Below are 25,989 nucleotides of genomic sequence, written 5' to 3'. Positions count from 1 at the left end.
AATTTTAAAGTTTACTCAGGAATACTTTGTGGTCTATTGTGATCTTTCTGCTACGTCAGTTTCCTAGGAGTAATCTCATCTAGGACCATCACACCCACCTGACTATTTAGTATATGCCCTGATGAAATTCCCTTGGCACGAATGGGAATGAAACGCGTTGGCTGTGCCGTTGTATGCAAAAGGAAAATAAAGAATTTATTTAAGAAAAGAACTGAAGATTCACACATTCAATGAACTTTTTGTGCTATTGACTCCATTGAGTGCGCCTCTCTATCTTTTGTACTATTGCTCTGACAGACATCCTCGGCAGCGGATGGTGAGAGTAGCTGCACCAACAAATATTTCTGAAACAGACGAAGTTGATGTGCGAAACCTTGGTCAGCTGCTGTGTGCTTTTGGTTTACGGCTTTTCTCCTTTGTGTGTTTGCTGATGACTTTGAAGGCCTGATAACCGACTAAAGCTCTTCAAACATTCACTGCACTGGAATGGCTTTTCCCCTGTGTGTGTTCGCTGGTGTCTTCGTAGTGCTGATAACTGACTAAAGTTCTTTACACATTCAGTGCACTTGAATGGTTTTTCCCCTGTGTATGTTCGCTGATGTGTTCGAAGACTTGATAACTCACTAAAGTTCTTTACACATTCAGTGCACTTGAATGGTTTTTCCCCTGTGTGTGTTCGCTGATGTGTTCGAAGACTTGATAACTGACTAAAGCTCTTCACACATTCACTGCATTTAAATTGTTTTTCCCCCGTGTGTGTTTGCTGATGAAATTGAAGGTGTGATGACTGACTAAAGCACTTTGCACATTCACTGCACTTGAATGGCTTTTCCCCTGTGTGTGTTCGCTGGTGTCTTCGTAGTGCTGATAACTGACTAAAGTTCTTTACACATTCAGTGCACTTGAATGGTTTTTCCCCTGTGTGTGTTCGCTGATGTGTTCGAAGACTTGATAACTCACTAAAGTTCTTTACACATTCAGTGCACTTGAATGGTTTTTCCCCTGTGTGTGTTCGCTGATGTGTTCGAAGACTTGATAACTGACTAAAGCTCTTCACACATTCACTGCATTTAAATTGTTTTTCCCCCGTGTGTGTTTGCTGATGAAATTGAAGGTGTGATGACTGACTAAAGCACTTTGCACATTCACTGCACTTGAATGGCTTTTCTCCTGTGTGTGTTCGCTGATGAGTTTGGAGGTGTGATGACTGACTAAAGCACTTTGCACATTCACTGCACTTGAATGGCTTTTCTCCTGTGTGTGTTCGCTGATGACTTTGAAGGCTTGATAACCGACTAAAGCTCTTCAAACATTCACGGCACTGGAATGGCTTTTCCCCTGTGTGTGTTCGCTGGTGTCTTTGTAGTTCTGATAACTGACTAAAGTTCTTTACACATTCATTGCACTTGAATGGCTTTTCTCCTGTGTGAGTTCGTTGGTGTCTTTGAAGGCTTGATAAGTGACTAAAGCTCTTCAAACATTCACTGCACTTGAATGGCTTTTCCCCTGTGTGTGTTCGCTGATGAGTTTGGAGGTGTGATGACTGACTAAAGCACTTTGCACATTCACTGCACTTGAATGGCTTTTCTCCTGTGTGTGTTCGCTGATGACTTTGAAGGCTTGATAACCGACTAAAGCTCTTCAAACATTCACGGCACTGGAATGGCTTTTCCCCTGTGTGTGTTCGCTGGTGTCTTTGTAGTTCTGATAACTGACTAAAGTTCTTTACACATTCATTGCACTTGAATGGCTTTTCTCCTGTGTGAGTTCGTTGGTGTCTTTGAAGGCTTGATAAGTGACTAAAGCTCTTTACACATTCACTGCACTTGAATGGTTTTTGTCCTGTGTACGTGTGCTGATGAATCTTGAGTAGTGATGACAAACTAAAGCTCTCGCTGCATGTGTTTGATTCTTCTTTCTTGGTTAGTGTCTGTGGGTCGGGTATATATTTGTCTACATCCCATGACTGTATTTCCTGATGGGCCAACATGACTGATAAAGCACTTGAGATTTTTTCACACACTTTTTATGTGTGCGGTATTTTACACGTTTGATTTCTGTTTTAACAATAAAATGCAATAGCCACCAAATATTTGCTACACTCCTAATACGTAGAAGGTGTCTATGTAGGTGATTGTGCCTTAAGATTGGATTATGGCTATGCACGCTTGCGGGTAAAGATTTATCTTCCTTCTGGCCGGTGCAAATTGGAACAGTCTGTTGTATTGTAGCTAGAAGAACTCCTCTTTCCTTTACCAGTCAGTTGTCCGGCTCCGCTCTGTTGTGCTCTTCTCTGGTTACTGTGGTTTGTCCAGAAAGATTTTACAATTCACCTAGAGCACAGAATGATGGCTCGTCTTCATTTTAGAAAACAAAGCACTACAGTAATCACATCATACCGATCCCATGATTAAAGTTGGTATATGAGACTTGTTTATACAGGAGGCGGTTTGTTATTGTTGTTGCCTCACTTTTCCTAAGGTCCTTTCTTCGTCTTGTGCAGTGGAAGTGCACAGCTCAGCCTCTTACAATCACTGAACTGCCCTTGACGCTTCATCCAGGATCTGTCAATTTGTGTGCAGGTTCCTCTGTCGCCGACTGCGCTGATGTTTTCCTGAATACTGTAGCTCAATATTTTTGCTATTATTGAAGATTTACAGCATTAGCTTCTTTATTGGTGGTCATTTCATACATTCGAGGCTTGTTTTCTGTTGGATGTAAAGATATTTAACATTACTAAATTGAAACATAATGGAATGAGAATTCACAATGTTTAACTGGTTGTAAAAGACATTTTGGGGGAGATTTACCAAATCTCCACGCAATGCAGCGCAGCCCCACCACGCGAGGCTGTGCTGCGTTGCGCGGCAGGGAGGGATCAGGAGAGCACCATATTTTCAAATATATGGCTCTCTCCTTCCCTTTCCCTTGCACCAGCACTGATTACAGCAGCCCTGCGCCATGCATACACCTTAGCACCAGAACGCTAGGGTGTGTGTGTGTGTGTGAGAGTCCAGCATAGGTTTTGAATAGGAAGGACACCCTTCTTGTACAAAATACTATGCCTAGATACGAGGGAAAGCTTTTCCTTTTTTGTATACGTTTTGCACAGTGCAGCATGGATGCAAAGTTAGAAAAGGAAGGACAAATTAGAGAATTTCTCCTTCCTTGCGCCTAGGTTAAAAGGGTGAAGTTTTCTCACGCTAAACCCAATCTACTGTATTTGGTAAATTGGGTTTAGCGTGAGAAACCATGGGTGGTTGCAGGGGAATGCCCATGCACCCCCCTTGTTAGGCCCCCCTGGCGCAAAGTAATGTTACGCAGTGCTATGCGCTGCTTCACATTCATTTTACGTTATTTGTCTGAAAGTAAATTGGGAAAAAAACGATTTTGAGCTGTTTTGTGCCACTTTTGTGACGAAAACACAGCACAAAATGTTAGTAAATCTCCCCCTTCTTCTTTATCACCTTTGAAACTTAGCAAGGAATATTTCATCATACACAAATATTTAACTAAAAGTTCTATTGATCAGGTGACATCTTAATTATATCTGAAAAGGAGGTGATTTACCAGTGATCACAGTGTAACTGAGCAAAGTAAGGGCGCTCACGGAGCTCCCAAGTACTTATTGGTATAGCTTAAGACAGACGGACTGGTCAAGATTTAATTTAAACAACAATAGATTTTAGAAAAAGAGATGGATGAGGCTGGGCTGCAAAATTTCCAGTAACTCTTTACGAAGTATTCAACAAAAGTAACTCCAGTCACACACTTCTTCTCGTTCCTTTCCTATTCACTTAAGATCATCTCAAATGCCAACTCCTGTCTTTACCTCGCTGTTCATAAGCCACCTTTGACACTTTCAACAGCTCCCTTAGTTAAAGCATTTCTGGTTTCTTCTAACCGGGAAGATTGGAACATTATTGTGAGTTGAGTGGGGTTTCCTATCGCCATACCATCTGCCCATCTCCCTGAAACTGGTGCAGCTTACAGCACCCAGTTCTGACCCTGAAAGACAACTTTAAAAGGCAAGTCTTTATTTCTTCCTAGAGTAGATAAAGTTCTGTAAGATGCAGCTCCTTCCGGGGCTTTTGTGTAAGGCCCGTCCTTTACATTATACACGCAGATAAGGCAAACAGACGTTGATTCATATAATATAATATTCAACAATATCAGTCATTTAGTACTGTAACACGGGGAGGCCTGCCCCCCTTATGCCTACGTGGGCGACAACCCCAGCGGGGTATTCATCATGTGACCCCCCCTCTTTTCTTCACAGACTAACGATTGGGGGCATGCAGTGGAACCCGATACTATACAGGACGTGGAGTATGAGGACGACGGTCCCTTTAACTGGCTCCGCATTGGCGAGGAGGAGGAGCCTATACCGTCGTCAAAAACTGCAGCTGACAGCACCCAGGCGTGCTTATTCACCGGCAGCGTAGGAGGAGTTGGAGCAGAGTCGAGAGTTGGAGCAGAGTCGAGAGAAGAAGCGGAGAAGACCGGAAGAATCCTTGTACCATCCCCGGCAGAGAGGAGGAGTGACCCATTGGCGGCGCGGGAGCCAGGAGGCCATCGGCATCACGATCCGCCCAGCCGCACGCCAGGAGGTGTGTGGCTATCCGAGGTACGGAGCCGTATAGCGGCTGGGTGGAGAGGAGGGGTACATCCGTCCCCTGACCTGCCATCCCTTTCTTCCCTTTCTCCCTTCACACCCCGTTCCCTCACGGCGTACTGTATCGAGCACTGATGGTGAATCCCTCACTCCCTTCCCTAGCACAACGTTAGTGTCCCAGACGTTTTACTGATACTTGCCTTTCTTCTCTTCTCTCCTGGGCGGCGGTCCTGGTGGCATCATGGAGGCGGAAGAGCCGCGGTCCGGCCGGAATCCCCGACGGCGGACTCGGGAGGAGGAGGAACCCAGACCCCGGAGGCGAACGCAGAGGAGCAGATCTGCCAGAAGGTTCCCTGTGAGGAAGACCTGTACCGATCTCTTGTTTAAACAATTAAAACCCTCAATCACTAAAACCCGCCTCCTGCCTTTACCTCCACAACCCGCTACAAGTACTTATAGAGGATCCATCACAACCATCACCATCGCGGGAGTACTGCTGGCGCCGGACGGCCAACGCGAGCCCCACGGCGGAGTTGTTCCTGCCTGCCTGCAACCACCGCCGAGACCACCCAGATGTCCCACTCACGTTGCGAGTGCTCTCCCTATCCTGCCCGGTGAGCACCACGGCGACACCAGAAGAAGTTGGCGCCTGCGGCCAGGGTGAGCACGGTGCCCCAGCCCCTCCCCACCCCCAGCGGTATCGGGGATCTGCGATCGGGAGCCAAGCAGATGAGAGGCGTGAAAAGGGATCAAAAAGCGGGCATCCGATGTGTGTTCTCTGATGTAACAAGGCTGCCGCTTTAGTTTGCTGTCGGGTAAAGGACAATAATAATCATAATGAGTGCTGCTCGAGGCTCACAACTTCTAACAAATGGGAGTCGATGAAATAGCCTCCTTTTATCGACCCAGGAAGGTTGAAAAGCTGAGTGTGCACACACTGGTTCTTACTACACCGGAGGCTGGATGCGACCCTGGCACTGGTAAAGATTGAGGTTTCACCAGAGGAGCACGAAGTCTAGCCTCAACTGCCCTTCCAGCTCTCAAACCTGCCAGAAGTCGATGCACACGGTAACTGTGTACATTCTGACTAAAGCCTCGATGTCTGCAAAGCTTCTGACTAAAGCCTCAATGTCTGCAAAGCTTTCAACAACATTTTCTGCGCACCTACTGAGCTGAAATCACAATGAAGGTATTTACTGCACCCTATTCGCTTGCACTCATTTTAAACCTCATTTTAAACCTCCTTTGTTCAAAATGGCGGGGGTCTAAAGCTGAAGCAATAAATCCCCCCTGTACATCCAGGTGCCCACGAGGCTCCTCAACAACTCCAGATAAGACTCCCTCTCAGCAAGCTAGAAACGGGGCTTGCATGAATGGAAAGCGAAACTCCTCCTCCCTGCTCTCAAAGCAACAGTAACAAACAGAGGACTACTGTCTCTATCTCACCTATTTGGCGGCCATTTTTGACTAGTCTCCCTCTTGGACGGCCATCCTGGATTAGTCATTTTCATTATCTGAACATACACTAAGAACTTATCATTTTAGACTAATCTCAACTACCGAGTACTTTGCGCAGCTCTGTATCTACTTCTTGTGATAGAATGTTTGCCTTTTATTGCAGTATTATACTCCTACTTGTATTTTGTACATTCCTGTAACCTACACTAAGTTCACTTTACTGCACAGATTGCTACTTCATATATTTTGGTTGCTCACTAATGTCACTTTTTTTGATTTTTGAGTCCTGTAACCGATTGTTTGCATTTGTATGCTGTTCTTATATTTTATCAGTATTATACTTCCAATTGTATTCTGCACAATTCTGCAACCTGCACCCATTTTTCACTTTTCTCTCCTGTAATGCACCGACTGCTACCTCATATATTTTGGTCGCTCACTAGTGTCACTTGTGCTCCCTAGGGTCATTTTTGATCCATGTAACTTGTTGTTTGCATTTGTATCTTGCATTCAGCACATTTATGCAACCTGCACCCATTTCACTTTTCTCTCCTGTAATGCACAGATTGTCCTCTCCTGTAATGCACAGATAGTCCTTTGTACTCTCTACCACCCCTATATTACCCCTAGAGTGTTTCCAGTCACATCCCTCCTGTCAAGATAGAAGATAACTCTAATGACTAGTATACTATTTGATTTTTAGATTGTATCCATGTGTATCCCCTCCCTGTGTTAGAATTATAGCTTTTACGACTAATCGCCTGTGGAACTGTTGGAATATAACCAGGTGTACCCCTTCCACCGTGTGAAGAGATAACCCTATCCACTAGAGCAAAAAGAAAGGTGTTCCTGAAATGTGTAACGTAACTGATTTTAGGTAAAGTGCCTTGTAAAGGGGCAGCTGAAATTCCAGGAGCCTAGTCCCGACAGCTCGACGACTTCGGAGGGCTGGAAGTGGTCCCCCGCTACACGGCGGAGGAGGGCACTGGACATCGAATGCTGTCTTATGTAAAGCGCTCTGATAACCTAATCGGTTCAAGATCCTGAAATGTGCAACGTAACTGATTCTATGTAAACTGCTGTGATAACATGTAACGGAACTGGTGCTATGTAAAGCGCTCTGATAACCTAATCGGTTCAAGTTCGCGCTATAGAAAACTCTAAAAATAAATAAAATAAATAAACCAATAATTTACCTGACTTATCCCTGCAGCAGATGTGTGCATATTACTCCTTTTTCCCCCTTTTCCACCATTACCATTTGGGGCCCAGGTGGCACTTTGTGATTGGATGGGCATTTGGCAGAGTGGGAGTAGGTGTCAGTTATCCACAGGTGATGTAGCATTTCTACCTTTCCATATTTCTCATATTCAAGTTTACCTAATTTCCTGTCTTTTGGCCACTCTACTGCACTCTGGCTGCACACTCACTCTGTGAGGTTCATCAGAAGTCAGATAACGGCCTGATAGTCACAAGGCCTGTGACTGCTGTTCTCTGTGCTGTTCTATGTGCTGTTCTATGTGCTGCTCTCTGTCCTCCCCCGCTGTCTGTACATGTTCTGTGCCCGTTTCTTCCCTCTGTTCTCCTCGCTGTCCCTGTGTCTGTCTGCCCGGTTTTCCTTCTGTCCCCCTCGCTGCCCCCGTGTCTCTTTGCCCGTTTTTGCCTATTGTTCCTTAGCTGCCCCTGTAACCCTGTGCCCGTTTTTGCTTTCTGTTCCCTTGTTGCCCCTGTAACACTGTACCTGCTTTTGACTTCTGTTCCATTTGTTGCCCCTGTATTCCTGTGTCCTTTTGCCTTCTGTTCCCTTTGTTGTCCCGCACCACTCCTGCCGCTGGGTCCCCTGCGACCACGCCCCTTGGCTGCCCATTCGCTGCCCCCGCCTCCCAGCTGCTCCTCCCTCCCAACTCCCCACATATGCGCGGTGAGGAAAGCGACCCTTGACCCTACCAGGTAGGTCCTCCCCCTCTGCACAGCACCGCCTGTGTGTCCCTGCCCCAGAAGCCGCTGCTAAGGAAGTTCGAGGGCCTCCTCCAGCCGCAGGCTACCACCTGCGTCTCATCCCTCGTGGCCAGTGGTAGGCCGTAGGTTTGTTCCTCTTCCGCTATATATTGTCTTTACTGTATTGCCTGTATTGCCTTATTGTCATTGTTGTGCCTGTGACTGTTGTTCTCTGTGCTGCTCTCTGGCCTCCTTGGCTGCCTGTACTTGTTCTGTACTTGTTTCTTCCCTCTGTTACCCTTGCTGTTGCTGTGTCTCTCTGTCCGGTTTTCCTTCTGTCCCCCTCGCTGCTCCTTTGTCTCTCTGTCCGTTTTTGCCTTTTGTTCCTTAGCTGCCCCTGTAGCCCTGTGCTCGTTTTTGCTTTCTGTTCCCTCGTTGCCCCTGTAACACTGTACCCATTTTTGCCTTCTGTTCCATTAGTTTCCCCTCTATTTTTGTGCCTAATTTGCCTTCTGTTCCCTTGTCATCCCGCACCGTTCCTGCCGCTGTGTCACCTGTGGCCCCTCCCCCATGACTGCCCATTTGCTGCCCCCGCCTCCCAGCTGCTCCTACCTCCCACCTCCCCATATATGCCACTTGCACGCCGATGGTGCGCCTAAGGCAAGCCCATCTGCGCACGTCTCGCCTGGACAGCACCCAGCACCAGAACCCCTGGTCCCCGTACTCACCACCAGGAACGCCACAACTATGATGCCAGCATTCTGCACACTCTCAACTCTGGACAGACTCACACCTGCTTCAAGGCCGCCCCGAAACGCACATACGGTCCCTTCACCTGCCGGAACTGCAGTTACACCAGTCTTAGAGCCGACGAACCACCCGCCAAGAAAGACCTCAACCACCTCCGATGCATTCTACTGAACATCCACAAACACGCCGTCGAGCTCTGGGACCTGCTCAACACAACATCCCCAGACGTCGCCTTCCTGACAGACTTGGATGAACGACTCCTCTGCACCCGACATCGCCATAGCCATCCCAGACGGCTATAAGATCACCCGCAGAGACCGCACCAACAAACGGAGTCGGAGGAGGAATCGCCATCGTCCACAAGAACAGCATCAGGGTCTCGACTAGCACAAACGATACTCTCAGCACCACCGAACCAATGCATTTCCAGATCCTCACAGACCCCAACTCCACCCTCAGAGGCACCCTCATCTACCGACTCCCCGGAGCCCACCCCTAGTTTAGCGACTCCATCGCCGACTTCATCAGCACGCACGCCCTGACCTCCAGAGACTACATCCTCCTCGCAGACCTGAACTTTCACCTTGAGAACAACAACTACAGCAACTCCGCAACCCTAATCGACAACCTCAGACAGTCAACTCGTCACAACGCCCACCCACTCCGCCAGCCACACGCTCGACCCAGTCTTCTCCTCAAGCCCGCACGTCTCCTTCAACCACACCACCGAACTCCTCTGGACCATCCATCGCTGCATCCACTTAACCTTCCAGAAACCCACCACACATCACCGCGCCCAACAGATCCCCCGCTGCTGCTGGAGCAAAATCACCGAAGAACAACTACGTACAAACCTCGCTCTCAGCCCACCCACCGAACCTTCCAACTCCGACGACGCTGCCCACAGCCTCAGATGCTGGATCGACGACTGCGCCAACACCCTCGCCCCGCCGAAGAAACCCCCCACTGAGAAACCAGCAAGAGGGCCAGCTGGTTCACCCCAGAACTCCTAGCCTCCAAGCAAGCTTGCCGGAAACTAGAGAAGAAATGGCACAGTGAACAGACTCCGGACAGCCACGCAGCACAAAAGGACACCATCCGCAACCACCACCACCTCATCAGGGCTGCCAAGAGGACCTCCTTCAAAGACTGCTTCAACAACAACGCACACAACAGCAAGGAGCTTTTCAACATAGTGAAGAAACTCTCCAACCCCAACTCCAACAACAAAGACATGCTGCCGTCGCAAGCCCTGTGAGACTCCATCACCACTTTCTTCCACCGCAAGATAGCACACATCCACAACAGCTTCAACACCCAGACAGCCCCAAACAGACAGCAACAAAACACACTCTCCACACACAATCGACCACGATCCCCTGCGAGCCTGGGCCAGCGTGAGCATCGATGACACCATCAAGACCATGAGCACAATCCACTCCGGCTCTCCGTCAGACCCATTCCCGCACCACGTCTTCAACAAAGCAAGCAGCTTTATCGAACCCCACCTGCTCAACGTTATCAATCTCTCCCTTAAGACAGCGACCTTCCCAGTGAGCTGGAAACACGCTGATATCAATGCCCTACTCATAAAACCTAAGGCAGACCCAAGAGACCTCAAGATCTTCCGGCCCATCTCTCTGCTTCCGTACCCAAGGTCATCGAGAAGATCGACAACAGACAACTAACCCGATACCTCGAAGAAAACAGAATCCTGGACCCTTCCCAGTCAGGGTTCCGCATCAACCACAGCACCGAGACCGCCCTCATCGCCGCCACCGACGACATCAGGACCCTCCTGGACAACGGTGAGACCGCAGCACTCATCCTCCTAGACCTCTCTGCCACCGTTGACACCGTCTGCCACTACACACTGCGCACACGCCTCCACACTGCAGGGATTCGAGACAAGGCTCTGGAATAGACCACCTCCTTCCTCTCCGGCAGAACCCTGAGCGTCCTCCTCCCCCCATTCGGATCTGTAGCCTCTGAGATCATCTGCGGCATACCACAGGGATCCTCCCTCAGCCCGACACTGTTCAAAATTTACATGGCCCCGCTCGCACACGTAGCCCGGCAGCATGACCTCAACATATTCTCCTACGCCGACAACACTCAACTGATCCTCTCGCTCACCAGGGACCCCATCTCGCCAAAGCAAACCTCGACGAAGGAATGAAGGCCATCGCCGACTGGATGACGATCAGCCGTCTGAAGCTGAACTCAGAAAAGACGGAGGTCCTCATCCTCGGCGCCAACCCTTCAGCCTGGGACGACTCCTGGTGGCCGACGGCACTGGGGGCAGCCCTGAAACCCACCGACCACACATGCAACCTGGAAATCATCCTCGCCTCACCGCTCTCAATGACCAAGCAATTCAACGCCGTCTCCTCCTCCTGCTACAACACCCTCCGCATGCTCCGCAAGATCTACAGATGGATCCCGACAGATACAAGAAAGACAGTCACTCAGGCCCTCGTCAGCAGCAGACTCGACTACGGAAACGCCTTCCACGCGGGAGCCCCAACCAAGCTCATCAAACGACTGCAACCCATCCAAAACGCCTCGGCACGACTGATCCTCGACGCCATGACCACATCACACCCCACCTGAGAAACCTGCACCGGCTCCCCATCAACAAGAGAATATCCTTCAAGCTCCTCATCCACGCACACAAGGCACTCCACAAGACCGGCCTAGCCTACCTCAACAGACGACTTTCCTTCTACATCCCCAACCGCCAGCTATGCTCCGCCGACCTCTCACTCGCCACTGTCCCGCGCATCCGAAGAACAACCACCGGCGGGAGATCCTGCTCCCCCCTCGCCGTCAAGACATGGAAAACCCTCCCACTGAGCCTACTACAGACCCAAGACCTGCTCACCTTCAGGAGGATACTCAAGACCTGAATGTTCGATCAGTAGCAGCCCCCCCAGCGCTTTACAAATGACTGATTGATTCACTGATTGATTGATTGAAGGCCATGGATCTCACTTCTTCTACAACAATTATTGCAGACATAGGGCCTAGTTAGGAATTTGTCCAACAGAGTATTGCCTCAAAACTAGGTGTGGTTGAAGAATTCTGGTCTTCCGGCAGACCTCGCAAAGTTTTGCCCACTCCATTCCCAAAAAACTCCTCAAAGTGATGTAGAACAGAGTTTTTTTTCTCAAGCGGTTCGCCAATGGTAAGGTGACGAGCGCGTGTTAGAAAATATAACGCGCTAGACCTCCTCCTGGTGAGATTTCTCATTGCGGAATGTCGCGGCAGGTCGCGACCACTCGAGTGTAGAAATTAGTCATTCTCGTTGATGAAGCTGCCACTTGATTAGAATGTCAATTCGAGCAGCAGAAAGCAGCAGCGCCCTCTGGTGCGACCCGTAGCGCTGTTCGCGCTGATTTTACAATGCGGGAAAAACTCCTGGCACAAAAAATCAGTGAGAGTAGTGCAACTTAGAAACTCTGCCACTAACGTAAGTTTGCAGAGTGCGGCGGCGTTTCCCTGGCACTTTGTGGAGTTCAGCGGACTAAAACTCTGCGAACTACACCAAGGCCTAATCAAAATGTGATAGATATCCTGTCTGCCTTATTATAATTGCCATAGGATGTAATACATATTTAATGAGGCGGGAAGGGTACCTGTCACATTTGTGATGGAGTAAACCATCCGCTGAAATCTAAATCAGGCCTTTGGTGTACATTTTGTCCAGTGTGGCTAGCTGGGCTTGAAGGATCTTGTTGTTTGTCGTCCTCTCACTGCTGTGAGGTCACCGCTAGGCAGAACTTCAGTCAGCTGTGCCTTGTGCGGATCTTCCTTCCAGGCAGCGACTTCTTCCAGCTGCGCCTTGTGCGGATCTTCCTTCCAGCCAGGACCTCTGTCAGCTGCGCCTTGTGCAGATCTTCTTTTCAGGCTGCAGCTTCTGTCAGCTGCCCTTGTGCAGATCTTCCTTCCAGGCAGGACTCTGTCAACTGCTTCTTATGCAGATCTTTCTTCCTTCCAGGCAGGACTTCTGTCAGCTGTGCCTTGTGCGGATCTTCCTTCCAGGCAGCGACTTCTTCCAGCTGCGCCTTGTGCGGATCTTCCTTCCAGCCAGGACCTCTATCAGCTGTGCCTTGTGCATATCTTCTTTTCAGGCTGCAGCTTCTGTCAGCTGCGCCTTGTGCAGATCTTCCTTCCAGGCAGGATTTTTGTTAGCTGTGCCTTGTGCAGATCTTCCTTCCAAGGAGGATTTTTGTCAGCTGTGCCTTGTGCGGATCTTCCTTCCAGGTAGGGGCTTCTGTCAGATATGCCTTGTGCAGATATTCATTCCAGGTAGGGGCTTCTGTCAGATATGCCTTGTGCAGATCTTTCTTCCAGGAAGGGGCTTCTGTCAGCAGTGCCTTGTGCAGATCGTCCTTCCAGGATGGACTTCACTCAGCTTTGCCCTGTGCAGATCTTTCATCTGGACAAGTATTCTGTCAGCTGTGTCTCGTGCAGATCTTCCTTCCAGGGAGGACTTCGGTCAGCAGTTCCTTGTGCAGATCTTCCTTCCAGGCAGAACTTCTTTCAGCTGCGCCTTGTGCGGATCTTCCATCCAGGCAGGGCTTCTGTCAGCTGCTCCTTGTGCATAGCTTCCTTCCAGGCAGGACTTCTGTCAGCTGTGCATTGTGAGGATCTTCCTTCCAGGCACGACTTTTGTCAGCTGTGCCTTGTGAAGAACGTCCTTCCAATCAGAATTTTTGTCAGCTGTGCCTTGTGCAGATCTTCCTTCCAGGAAGGGGCTTCTGTCAGCTGCGCCTTGTGCAGATCGTCCTTCCAGGATGGACTTCTCTCAGCTTTGCCCTGTGCAGATCTTTCTTCTGGACAAGCATTCTGTCAGCTGTGTCTCGTGCAAATCTTCCTTCCAGGGAGGACTTCGGTCAGCAGTTCCTTGTGCATATCTTCCTTCCAGGGAGGACTTCGGTCAGCAGTTCCATGTGCATATCTTCCTTCCAGGGAGGACTTCTGCCAGCTGTGCCCTGTGCAGATCTTCCTTCCAGACAGGGACTTCTGCCAGCTGCACCTTGTGCGGATCTTCCTTCCAGGCAGGAATTCTGAATTCTGTCAGTCGTGCCTCGTGCAGATCTTCCTTCCAGGCCTGGGCTTCTGTCAACTGTGCTCTGTGCAGATCTTCCTTCCAGGCTTGGGCGTCTGTCAGTCGTGCCTTGTGCAGATCTTCCTTCCAGGGAGGGGCTTCAGTCAGCAGCACCTGGTTGCCCCCAAACAGAAAATCACATGGGGTGTCCCACAGGGCTCCTCCCTGTCCCCCCACTTGTTCAACCTCTACATCTTCCCCCTAATTCAGTCCCTCAGAGATAGAAAGGTGACGGTCTTCAACTATGCAGACAACCTACAATTGCTCTTTACGATAAAGAACACCGAGAGTTCAATTACCAGCTTCCAGTCTACCATGAGGTTCATCCAACACTGGATGGACCGAAACCATCTTAAATTAAACCCTTGCAAGACTGAGCTGGTACTTACAGGGGACAGTCCTAAGTACTGGGGCCCACATTATTGGCCTTCAGAGATGGGCCCCCCACCTTCTCCCTCACCATCGGCAAAAACACTCGGAGTCACACTAAACAGCGATCTCTCATTGAAATCGCAAGTGGGTTTCGTAGTCACTAAATGTTTTTTCCAACTCAGGAAAATAAGAAAGGTTCATCGTCTCCTTACACCAGAGGCCCTTACCCAGGTGGTGATAGCCACTGTTCTATCTCACCTGGACTACGCCAATTCCCTATACCTTACAAAAGGGGGTGGTGACGGATGGAGCATCTGAATCAATCGAACACCCAGTCAAAAGATCTGGGTTTAATCCATCACCATTCTTTAGCCCACTCTGCCACCCCAGTTCAGACATGGCTATATGCAAATCAGTCTGACCCTGTGCCTCATGGGAACAGTCCAGCCCGAACTGCCAAGCCATGTCTTCCCTGGACCGGAAACAAGCTTCCGAGGACCGTTTTCTGGCATTCCAGCCCACTTCAGCCCGGCTTGCTTGAATCCAGTGGCAAAGTGAGCAAGGGACTCACGTCTGAGTATACCCTGCCACACTTATGGCGGCCAAAAGCGGTACAAAAGGGGGTGGTGATGGACGGAGCATCTGAATCAATCGAACACTCAGACCCAGTCAAAAGATCTGGGTTTAATCCATCACCGTTCTTTAGCCCACTCTGCCACCCCAGTTCAGACATGGCTATATGCAAATCAGTCTGACCCTGTGCCTCATGGGAACAGTCCAGCCCGAACTGCCAAGCCATGTCTTCCCTGGACCGGAAACAAGCTTCCGAGGACCAGTTTCTGGCATTCCAGCAGTCTTCAGCCCAGCTTGCTTGAATCCAGTGGCAAAGTGAGCAAGGGACTCACGTCTGAGCATACCCTGCCACACTTATGGCGGCCAAAAGCGGTACAAAAGGGGGTGGTGATGGACAGAGCATCTGAATCAATCAAACACTAACACCCAGTCAAAAGATCTGGGTTTAATCCATCACCGTTCTTTAGCCCACTCTGCCACCCCAGTTCAGACATGGCTATATGCAAATCAGTCTGACCCTGTGCCTCATGGGAACAGTCCAGCCCGAACTGCCAATCCATGTCTTCCCTGGACCGGAAACAAGCTTCCGAGGACCGGTTTCTGGCATTCAAGCCGAATGCCAGAAATTGGTCCTCGGAAGCTAACTCAGATGGCAACCAGCCACCCCATTAATAAGGAAGGTACACTGGCTCCCCATGTCTCAACGCTGCACCTTCATAACAGGATGCTTGATCTTTAAATCTTTGCACTGCAAAAGCCCCAAATTCACAGACAACCTGATAGTCAAGCACACCCCTACCCGCAACCTACGCTCAGCCCACCTCTCATTTCTTCAAACCCCCTCCTTCAGACGGAAGCGCACAGGAGGCTGCAGATTTGCCACACTCGCTCCTCGACTTTAGAACTCCCTTCCCCTCGAAATCCGAGCCTGTCCGGACCTCATGAAATTCAGAGGAGCACTTAAAACCTGGCTCTATATGCCTACAACTAATGTCCTCTCGAGCCGCAAACCTTGCCTTTTCTACAGCGCCATGAAACCAATCGGTGTAAGTGCGCTCTATAAATCATTTTTAACATTAACAATAACATTGTTCCATTTTTTGATTTCCCTGTATTACACAAGCATGTAGTTTTGGGATGTATCTGGCTCCCCTGCCGCCACACTGAAATGGTGGATTGTTATGACTTTTGTTTTATGTGTAGTAAGAGTTTGACACCATTTCTTTTCTTTGTCTCTGTTATTAGTAGCTGATACTTCACCAGGGAGCGTGTGAAGGTCTCATGGGTTGCTGGACCCTAATTAGGTTTATATTTTGCCTTCACATTATCTTTAAAATTTGCTAATATTGTGCTGAGTAGTACTTTCGTTTCGTACATGCCTCTCCGGCACCCCCTACAAAGACAGATCTAGAGTGCACCGAAGTTGTGCCTAAGGCAAGCTCGTCCAAACCCATACACGCTTAAGACTGTGCTTAGCGCCGGCTCTTCTGTTGGTTTCACCCCCCATCCGGCTGTCAATCAATCAAGAAATTTGTATAGCGGGCTACTCACCCGGAGGGTCTCAAGGCGCTTGGGGAGGGGGGTCCGCTACTGCTCGAACAGACAGGTCTTGAGTTGCTTCCTGAAGGCGAGGTGGTCATGGGTAAGACGGAGGTGGATGGGGAGGGAATTCCAGGTCTTAGCTGCCAGGTAGGAGAAGGATCTTCCTCCCATGGTGAACCTTCGAATGCGTGGAACGGCGGCGAGGGCGTGGCTGGTTGATCGTAGTTGGCGGGTCGGAGTGTAGAAGGTCAGGCGGTTATTGAGGTACCTTGGGCCTAGGTCGTGGAGGGCTTTGTGTGCTTGGGTGAGGAGGCGGAACGTGATTCTTTTGCTGACGGGGAGCCAATGCAGGTCTTTCAGGTGTCCGGAGATGCGGCTGTGATGGGGGATGTCCAGGGTGAGTCGTGCGGAGGCGTTCTGGATGCGTTGGAGTCTTTTCTGCAGTTTAGCTGTGGTTCCGGTGTAAAGGGTGTTTCCGTAATCCAGTCGGCTGGTGACGAGTGCCTGGGTGAACGTCTTCCTGGTTTCGGTGGGGATCCATCGGAAGATCTTACGGAGCATGCGTAGGATGTTGAAACACGATGACGAGACGGCGTTGACTTGTCTGGTCATCGATAGGGAGGAGTCCAGGATGAAGCCCAGGTTGCGTGCGTGGTCCGTTGGTTTGGGTGCGCTGCCTAGGGCCGGGGGCCACCAGGAGTCGTCCCAGGCAGATGGTGATGATCCCAGGATGAGGACTTCAGTCTTGTCTCAGTTCAGTTTCAAGCGGCTGTTCTTCATCCATTCGGCTACTCCTTTCATCCCTTCGTGTAGGTTGGTTCTGGCTGTGGCGGGGTCGTTGGTGAGGGAGACGATCAGCTGGGTGTCGTCAGTAGGAACATTATATGCCCGCAAATGATCTCGCACCGCAATGCGACTATGCTGCGGAATGTCCACGGCTTGGGCCATGACAGCACAGGAAAGAGAATAAACAAAGCAAACTTTGTAGCACAACTGGGTAGTAATTCAAGGAAACCGTTTTAAATAGATTCAAGCTTGAAAAGACCTATTTCAAAAATAGGTAGGTTTTTTCCGACACCACCGTTTTCCGGAAACGGCAATGAAGGTGTTAAGGAATGAATGATATACTACTCGAGTGTCATGATATAAGACCGCCCCACGTTGGGCGCCATGTAGCAGGGTTTCCGTTCTCCCACAGAACTGTGCATAGAGATCTAGAACCTTAGTGAATTAGGTTGACCCAAAACTCACCTCAGTATCCAGAATCCCCTTACCGAGCTAGCTACAGTGTCTCATTGGTCATAACAAACTCCCAATGACTTAGACAAACCAGAACATGAACTTAGGTTACCTCAGGTATCGTGGAACACATGAACACTCTTTCGCTTTATAATCATTTCAAACCAGAACTTGGAGTAAAGAGGACACGTGCATATTTGAAATATTTATTAATCAATGCAATGTTCTCAAACGCAGTATCTTGTACTATACTAACATACAGATTATAAGAATCAAAGTTATCAGCATAGTTACTAGTCCATAGTACGTAAACGGTTATAGCATATTATAATGCTGAAATGAATAGGAATTAACAACACCTATTTCTCACCTCCCTATTTAGCATATTATATTATATTATGAAGGTCTCTTTTGGGTTTTAGCAGGGCGGGCCCATACCTCTAAATGTCAGGAGGAGAGGATCACATCATCAGCTACCAGCTCTCTGCATGCGAAGCATCATCAAGTGTGTTCTTGCATTTCCTGTAACTCTATCTTAAACCTGCTTAGAGCCCAATGTTGGCAGCAAATTTATTTATGTTATGTCTAATGTGGTGCGAAGATCAGACCTCCCAGCAACCTTGTATAGAGTTATTCTTAGAGGGTTCAGCACTCACTGTTCAGACAGTGTACCAAGCAAAACTGATATCAGAATAATAACACATTATTCTCAAATAAATCACACCACTTTTCTAGGTTGAAAGCTACAACAACAAGTATGTGTCGTGTGCAAACTGAAGCCGAAGGAAAAATGGCGTTTAAACTTGTAATAAGGTCATGCTAACTTAACACAGTATATATAAAGAAGTATCTATATGACACCCCGAAACAGTTTTTAATGCCTTCTGACACCATATTATAAAAGGTCTTGTGCACCAAACACAGAGCTTTAAACTCAATTCTCCGACCCAAAGGAAGCCAAGGAAGGCTCTTGATGGTAGCCGCAACAGAGAGGAATTTAGGAAGGCCCATCACCAGCCTGCAGCAGCATTCTGCACAAGTTGGAGTCGGTGTAGGAGACCCTTATTTATCCCTACATAAAGGGCATTGCAGTAATCCAATCTGGACAGCACAAGGGCCACCACTGCCTGTTTCCGCGTGGAGGGGGAGAGAAATTGACATATCTTTCTGAGAGTTCTTATCATTCCGAGGCAGATGGAGACTTCTATTTGTTTGGGTTCCCAAGGAGAGAGAGGTATCAACCATGATGCCTAGATTTTTGGCACTGAGGCCAGGGCGAGGGCAAGATCCAAGCGTATCTGGCCACCAGGCCCTGGACCAAATCTCCTGATTGTCTCCGAAAATTTAAATCTCAGTTTTATCCCCATTGAGTCTTAGATAGTTCTCTGCCATCCATGCTGCTACGGCCTGCATTCAGCTTTAAAAATTTGCTGCTGATGCTTCAACACTCTCAGTGATGGTAGTCATGATTTGAGTGTCATCAGCATAGGATAACACTGCTAGGCCAAAAGATCTTACAACCCTGGCAAGCTGGGCTACATAAAGGTTAAAAGGGTGGTGCTCAATGAGGATCCCTGGGGAACTCCGCAGAACAGCCGTTTAGGAGCAGAAAGGAATTGGCCCATCGTAACTCTTTGAGCCTGTTCCGTGAGGAAAGATGCAAGCAAATGAAGGGTGGAGCACTCAATCCCTATTTCCCGGAGCCTCCCAGCCAATCTTAGGGGCGAGATGGTATCGAAGGCTGTCGTTAGGTCCGGAAGGATCAGTAGGTGGTGTGACCTGTGTCGACCATCGAGCAACTGATGATCTCCAGATAGGTGCTAAGATGGAGGTTCAGGTGTTTCTCCAAGATTTTAGCTGGGACGGGCAGCAGAGAAATAGGCCGGTAGTTCTTTAGTTCCACCGGATCCTGAGAGGGCTTCTTTAAGAGAGGTTTAACCACGGCCATTTTCCAGGGGGTGGGATACTGGCCAGAAGTAATAACGGCATTGAGAACTACGTCAAAGGAGGAACAATAGTCTCCATTCCTAGTTTCAGGATCTTCAGGGGACAGGGCTCCATAGGGGAGAAAGATCTAATTTACCTTAACATCCGCTCCGTGTCTTCTTGAAGTATAGGGGGAAAGGCGCTCAAGCGGCAATCCTTTAGAGGAGCTACCAGAGAATCCGAAGGACGATCGGCCTTTGACCCTCCGACCTTGGATATCTCCAGGGAGGAATATATGTCCTTGATTTTGTCATAAAAAAGCATGCCCTTTTATCACATAGCTCCTGGGAGACCTCGGTGTTGGCAGAGGCTGAGGGGGCTAGGAGGGAATTAATCACAGTGAAGAGTTCCCTCTGGGATTTGATGGATTCCATCATCTTGGAATAGTAGATAACCTTTTCCTCATTAATAGCTAGCCTATATTCCTTCTATCTGAGTTTATGCAGGTCCCTTTCTCACGGCGCCATATTTTTTCCTGCTGTCGGCATACCTGCCTAAGGTTTCTCAACCTTTCGGTGAACCAGGGCACCGAAGGGCGTTTTCTGGCCACATAATGCTCCAGAGCCGCCAAGAGGCAGTTGGAAAAATAATCATAGATTGAGTTACCAACCAGGTGGGGGAGACAGCAACAATTACTAAGCTTAATTAGAAGACCCTCCTTATGTATGCAGCTACGGTTTCTCTTCATCTCCATCCTGTTCTTAAAATTGGGATCTGGGTGGGATTCTGCAATTCGCAGAAAAAATGGAATGGCGTAATGATCAGACCAAGAGAGTGGGATGGGATCATTCACCTCTATCCTCGGATCGTTAGAGAAGATCCTGTCCAGAATGTGTCCCGCCGTATGAGAAGGGCTCTTCACCAGCTGAGGAAGGCCACAGGAGTCCATAGTTCCCATGAAAACCTGCGTTTCAGAGCACAGAGTTTTCTCCTAATGGAAGTTAAAATCACCCAAAAGAGTGACAGTGGATCTCGCTAAATAAGGCGCAATCCGATTGCTGAAGTCCTAATTAAACATTCCACTGGGTCCTGGAGCCCGGTAGCTGACCACTCCCACAAAACTATCAGTGGGTAGGATCTTCAAGGAGAAATATAGGGTCTGATAGGGATCTGAGGGAGTGGTGAGGGCCTCAGTGAAGCACAAGAAGGTGTCTTTATAAAGTACTCCCAAACCCCCCATCAAGTCTGGACAGAACATACCCTGAGGGGATGGCCTCCACCAGGTCAAGCTCTGACCAATCTCTAGCCCAGGTTTCAGTAATAAATACCCAATCAGGCCTACGGGAGGAGACAAAATCATTAAATTCTGCTCTATGTTTAATAAGAGATCAGGAGATACCCTGAAAAGGACTGTTTCATGGGTAAGGGTAGGGCTGACACGTTTCCCCTTGTTTTTTTTAGCTACCCCCAATGAAATGACTGTCTTACAGTTAACACACTCATATAGCCCAATGCTCACAGTTCATCGACCTGCAATGCACATCCTTCACCCTGGACTCCTCCCTCTCGATGACCAAACAAGTCAACGCCGTCTCATCGTCGAGTTTCAACATCCTACGCATGCTCCGAAAGATCTTCCGATGGATCCCCACCGAAACCAGGAAGACGGTCACCCAGGCACTCGTCACCAGCCGACTGGACAACGGTAACGGTACACAGACAAAATATCAATTTTTAAATATCGATATGCAAAAATATCGAAGTTTAAATATCGAAATACAAAAATATCGGAGGTAAGTAATATCGACAGTCTAAATATCGATATTGGTATGATATCAGTAATATCGAAGTTGTAAATATCGATATTAATAATATCGAAATTAATAACTTTGATGTTACTAATATCAATTTTTAAATAAATTTAGTGTATATTATATTGTATTTATTATGTTTTATTATTTATTTTTAATGTTATTTTATTAAATATTGTCTTTTACTACTGTAGCGGGTTGTGGGTTTATAGGGGAATAGGGTGGGAAGTAATTTAATTATGTTAAATTAATTATGAATTAGAAGGAATTATTAATTAATTAATTGAGAATTAATTTTTTATTATTTTTAATTAATTTATTAATTGATAAATATGTTCTGTAGCGGGTTATGGGTTTATAGGGGAATAGGGTGGGAAGTAATTTAATAATAATTAATTAATTGATATATGTTTGTACATATTTTAATTAATAATTAATTGGTAATTAATTTCTATTAATTAGTTAATTAATTATTATAATTATTTACATATTTATAATTATTAATTAGTTGGTAATTAATTATTATTAATTATTTAATTACATTAATTATAGTAATTTTTTTAATATAATTTATTGTTATTCTTAATTAATTAATTGTGCAAAATAATATTAATTATTAAATTAAATTAATTACAGCAAATGTGCTAATATATTTACTTTATTGTTATTGTTAATTAATAATTAATTGGTAATTAAATAATATTAATGAATTTTGGGTACAGGGGTATTTTTGGGTTCAGGGTCAGTTTTCAGTTCATGGGTACAGGGGTATTTTTAGGGTTCAGGGTCAGTTTTCAGTTCATGGGTAAAGGGGTATTTTTAGGGTTCAGGGTCAGTTTTCAGTTTTTGGGTAAAGGGGTATTTTTAGGGTTCAGGGTCAGTTTTCAGTTCATGGGTACAGGGGTATTTTTAGGGTTCAGGGTCAGTTTTCAGTTAATGGGTAAAGGGGTATTTTTAGGGTTCAGGGTCAGTTTTCAGTTTTTGGGTAAAGGGGTATTTTTAGGGTTCAGGGTCAGTTTTCAGTTTTTGGGTAAAGGGGTATTTTTAGGGTTCAGGGTCAGTTTTGGGTTTTTGGGTAAAAGGGTATTTTTAGGGTTCAGGGTCAGTTTTCAGTTTTTGGGTAAAGGGGTATTTTTAGGGTTCAGGGTCAGTTTTGGGTTTTTGGGTAAAGGGGTATTTTTAGGGTTCAGGGTCAGTTTTCAGTTTTTGGGTAAAGGGGTATTTTTAGGGTTCAGGGTCAGTTTGGGGTTTTTGGGTAAAGGGGTATTTTTAGGGTTCAGGGTCAGTTTTGGGTTTTTGGGGTACAGTCGTACAGGGTAAAAATAAAATAAATTTAAATTAAATCAATTAAATGAAATTAAAAAATATAAAATTACATTAAATTATTACGTTTTTAATTTATTTTAAATGTATATGTATTAGTTTTAATTTTTTAATTATGTTTTAATATTTTTATTTAATATTTGTAACATTATATGTATTTTATAATTATTTTTACATTATTATTAATACATTTAAAAAAACGATATTTTTAATTTCGATATTTTTGTACTACGATATTATTTTTTCGATATTTTTGTACTTACCTTGTTAGGGATAGGATTCCTATATTTTTGACTTCGATATTTTTGTTCCGATATTTTTGTATTTCGATATTTTTGATTTCGATATTTTGTCAGACATTCAACGGTAACACCCTCTACACCGGAACCACAGCCAAACTGCAGAAAAGACTCCAACGCATCCAGAATGCCTCCGCACGTCTCATCCTGGACATCCCCCGACACAGCCACATCTCCGGACACCTGAGAGACCTCCACTGGCTCCCCGTCAGCAAGAGAATCACGTTCCGCCTCCTCACCCACGCACACAAGGCCCTCCATGACCTGGGGCCCAGGTACCTCAACAACCGCCTGACCTTTTACACTCCCAACTACGATCGACCAGCCACGCCCTCGCCGCCATCCCACGCATTCGAAGAGCCACCATGGGAGGAAGATCCTTCTCCTACCTGGCAGCCAAGACGTGGAACTCCCTCCCCATCCACCTACGTCTGACCCAAGACCACCTCTCCTTCAGGAAGCAACTCAAGACCTGGCTGTTCGAGCAGTAGCGGACCCCCTCCCCCAAGCGCCTTGAGACCCTCCGGGTGAGTAGCGCGCTATACAAATTCTTGATTGATTGATTGATTGATCTCTCCTTGAAGCTTCAAGAGCTGTCCTCTCGGGTAAACAAGGAGCTTACCAGGGTCTACAATAAAAAGGACAGCGTCCCTGGCACAAGGCGTAAACTTGGCACAGACTAACACAGACAGGCGTGCCTTTGGTGCGCCTGCTGCGTGCGTTCACTGCGCGTCCTGATTAAATAGCTGGGCCAGTCAGGAACAACTACAGCGCTGCCCATCGATCTGGGACAGGAAGTGGAGTAGATCAGCAAGAGTGAAATACTCACTTCCCCCCATACAATTGGCGAGTCGTGGTGGACCGGGGAAGGAGCAAAAGACCCCCACAAGCCCCCCACCCCCTCTCACCGAGATGAAGAAAAAAGCAGAAGAGTGCCTGGAAAGAATGCAGTAACCCCACACAAGTAGGCAATTATAATAGTTTTTAAAACATTCCCCCATTAGAACGCACACAATGATTCAATAAAATTTTAAAATCACAGTCACTTTCTAAACGCAGTAACAGCGCAACAGCGTGGCACCTCTAATCAAGGTGAACCACCATCATGTGGTGTAGAGGAGGAGACAAATGTGATAATAGTTAAGGAACTGCTGGGCAAAACTGACCTAAAAAGGAACTGGGCCTGCACTGCACCCCCCAACATGTGGCTCCATTATATTATTATCAGAAGTTTGATAACAACAAGAATAGTGCACAGAGAGAGCCAAAAGTTGAAGTAAAGAGACAAAAAAAAACAGAGATCAAGAAAGGGAAGAGAGAAAGAAGAAACAGGGGAAAAGGAAACCTAGAGTTATAGGAATCCTTACCTGACAATTACTTTTTTGTTCCCCCAAGGGTGGCAGCCACGCTGCACTGCCTGTCATCCCAGAATACCTTAAAAGGAAGTAAAGAAATAATTTTGCATCAGACGACAATCACACCTCATCACATTTTACAAATAACCGTCCTGGATTTACAAAACAACCAAGCCCAGGGAGAACCAGAGTCTGACTTCAGCCTCCTTTCACAGCTATTCCTGTGAATGTTCCACAATTAACCACCGTGGTCCCGCATGCGGCTGTTAACTATTCAGGTTTCACAGCAACAGCTTTGAAACAAAGGTTTCAGAGTACCAGAGGTGTTTCAACCCCCTCGGTCTCTGGGACACCGTTGTTTTATTAATTAACACATTCTGCCCTCATGGGGCAAACAGTGTAATGACCTTATAGTCAGCCATAGAAGGCAGCACAGCCCCTTAAAGGACAGCTCCCTTGGTGAAGGCCCTTGCCTTTGGAGCTACAACAAGCTTCAAAGCTATATTAAAGGTTTCAAATAATTACTGAAGGCATAAACATGGTTGCTTAGTCAGAGAAATAATTATCATAATATTTGCAGGAGAATCACATAAAGGGAACCTCTAAAGTATATCAAACGCCAGAATCAGAAATAACTCTAGCTGTAAGGTCAATAGACAGACCACACACAACAAATGTGTGCTAAGATATAAGAAAACATTTTTTTTATAATATCAAATAGCAAACGGATATAGAATCTGCTTAGTTAAAAATCAAGGAAATGTACTTAAGTTTTTAGACAGAGAGAACACATTATTGACATGGTTCACGATGAGGTAAAAATGTCAGCAATCAATGAATGTTCATGAAAACATTGTACATGCAACACAGGTCCCATGCATACAAAAATTATATGAAAGGAATAAAATATAGACAGAGTAAATCTATATTGCGAGTGACATGTCCAGCCGGACAGTGGTCTTCAAAGTTTACTCAATATATAGTTCAATATAACACAAAGAGTACCTTCCACAGTTCAGCCAATGTGGAACACAAGCCTGTGCCCAGCACTAACAGAGCGGGTACAAAGGTGGATATAGAGAGCGAAGGAGGGCTTCTTAAGGCAAAGCACGTTACCTGTCATAAATACAGTTGTACAGAATTTTTAGCAAAGCACCATTACAACACATAGTAATCACGTTTTAGTATTAGGTGCTCAGTAGGTAGACGGCGTTTCGGACCCCCTAGTAAATCACGCGGACCATCATCAGGACATTTCAGTGAAAGCCTTAACAGAAATTTAGCCTCTAAATGCCAGAGTCGGCGCGTGAGTCCGCGGTATAATAAGATCCGTCGGAGCCAGGGGAACCGGGTCAGTCGGTCGGCAGTGGTGCTTCCTGGCGTCAGGAAGCACCACTGCCGACCGACTGACCCGAGGAATTTTTTTTTTATTATTGTGTTTCCTCTTTAGCCTGATGCGCGAGCCCTTAACGTCTCTCGTTGCCTTCTACACTGCTGCGCAAGCGTTCCCTGAAGCTTGCGTTTGAACGTGCTGACATGCTGACGTTTACACTTGTTGCCATGGTTTCTGATCGTCAATCTCCGGTGCGATGCATTCGCTCTGAAGGCTTATTTTAAAGAGACGATCTTTACAGTTTGTACACGCATTTACATCGCGTTGTCATTTTGGTGTGCA

At 47.0% G+C, this 25,989-nt stretch overlaps 1 protein-coding gene across 1 annotated transcript; it reads right to left on the bottom strand.

The window, feature by feature from the left end:
* Positions 1-255: 255 nt before the first annotated feature.
* LOC147662034 (uncharacterized) lies at positions 256-24,396 on the bottom strand. The gene is made up of 2 exons (XM_086951168.1): positions 24,327-24,396; positions 256-2,708 (listed from the first exon to the last, which is right to left on the bottom strand). Exon 2 carries the CDS (start codon positions 1,988-1,990, stop codon positions 401-403), a length of 1,590 nt encoding a protein of 529 aa, XP_086807294.1. The 5' UTR covers positions 1,991-2,708; positions 24,327-24,396; the 3' UTR covers positions 256-400.
* Between the last annotated feature and the right edge of the window lie 1,593 nt (positions 24,397-25,989).

Source organism: Lissotriton vulgaris, unplaced genomic scaffold, assembly GCF_964263255.1.
Source record: "Lissotriton vulgaris unplaced genomic scaffold, aLisVul1.2 SCAFFOLD_2505, whole genome shotgun sequence".
Classification (NCBI taxonomy): Eukaryota; Metazoa; Chordata; class Amphibia; order Caudata; family Salamandridae; genus Lissotriton; species Lissotriton vulgaris.
This window is presented reverse-complemented; position numbering and strand designations above follow the sequence as displayed.

Bases quoted from the DNA above. Each gene is read 5' to 3' on its own strand.
- LOC147662034 (XM_086951168.1), bottom strand. From the start codon at position 1,990: ATGTTGGCCCATCAGGAAATACAGTCATGGGATGTAGACAAATATATA.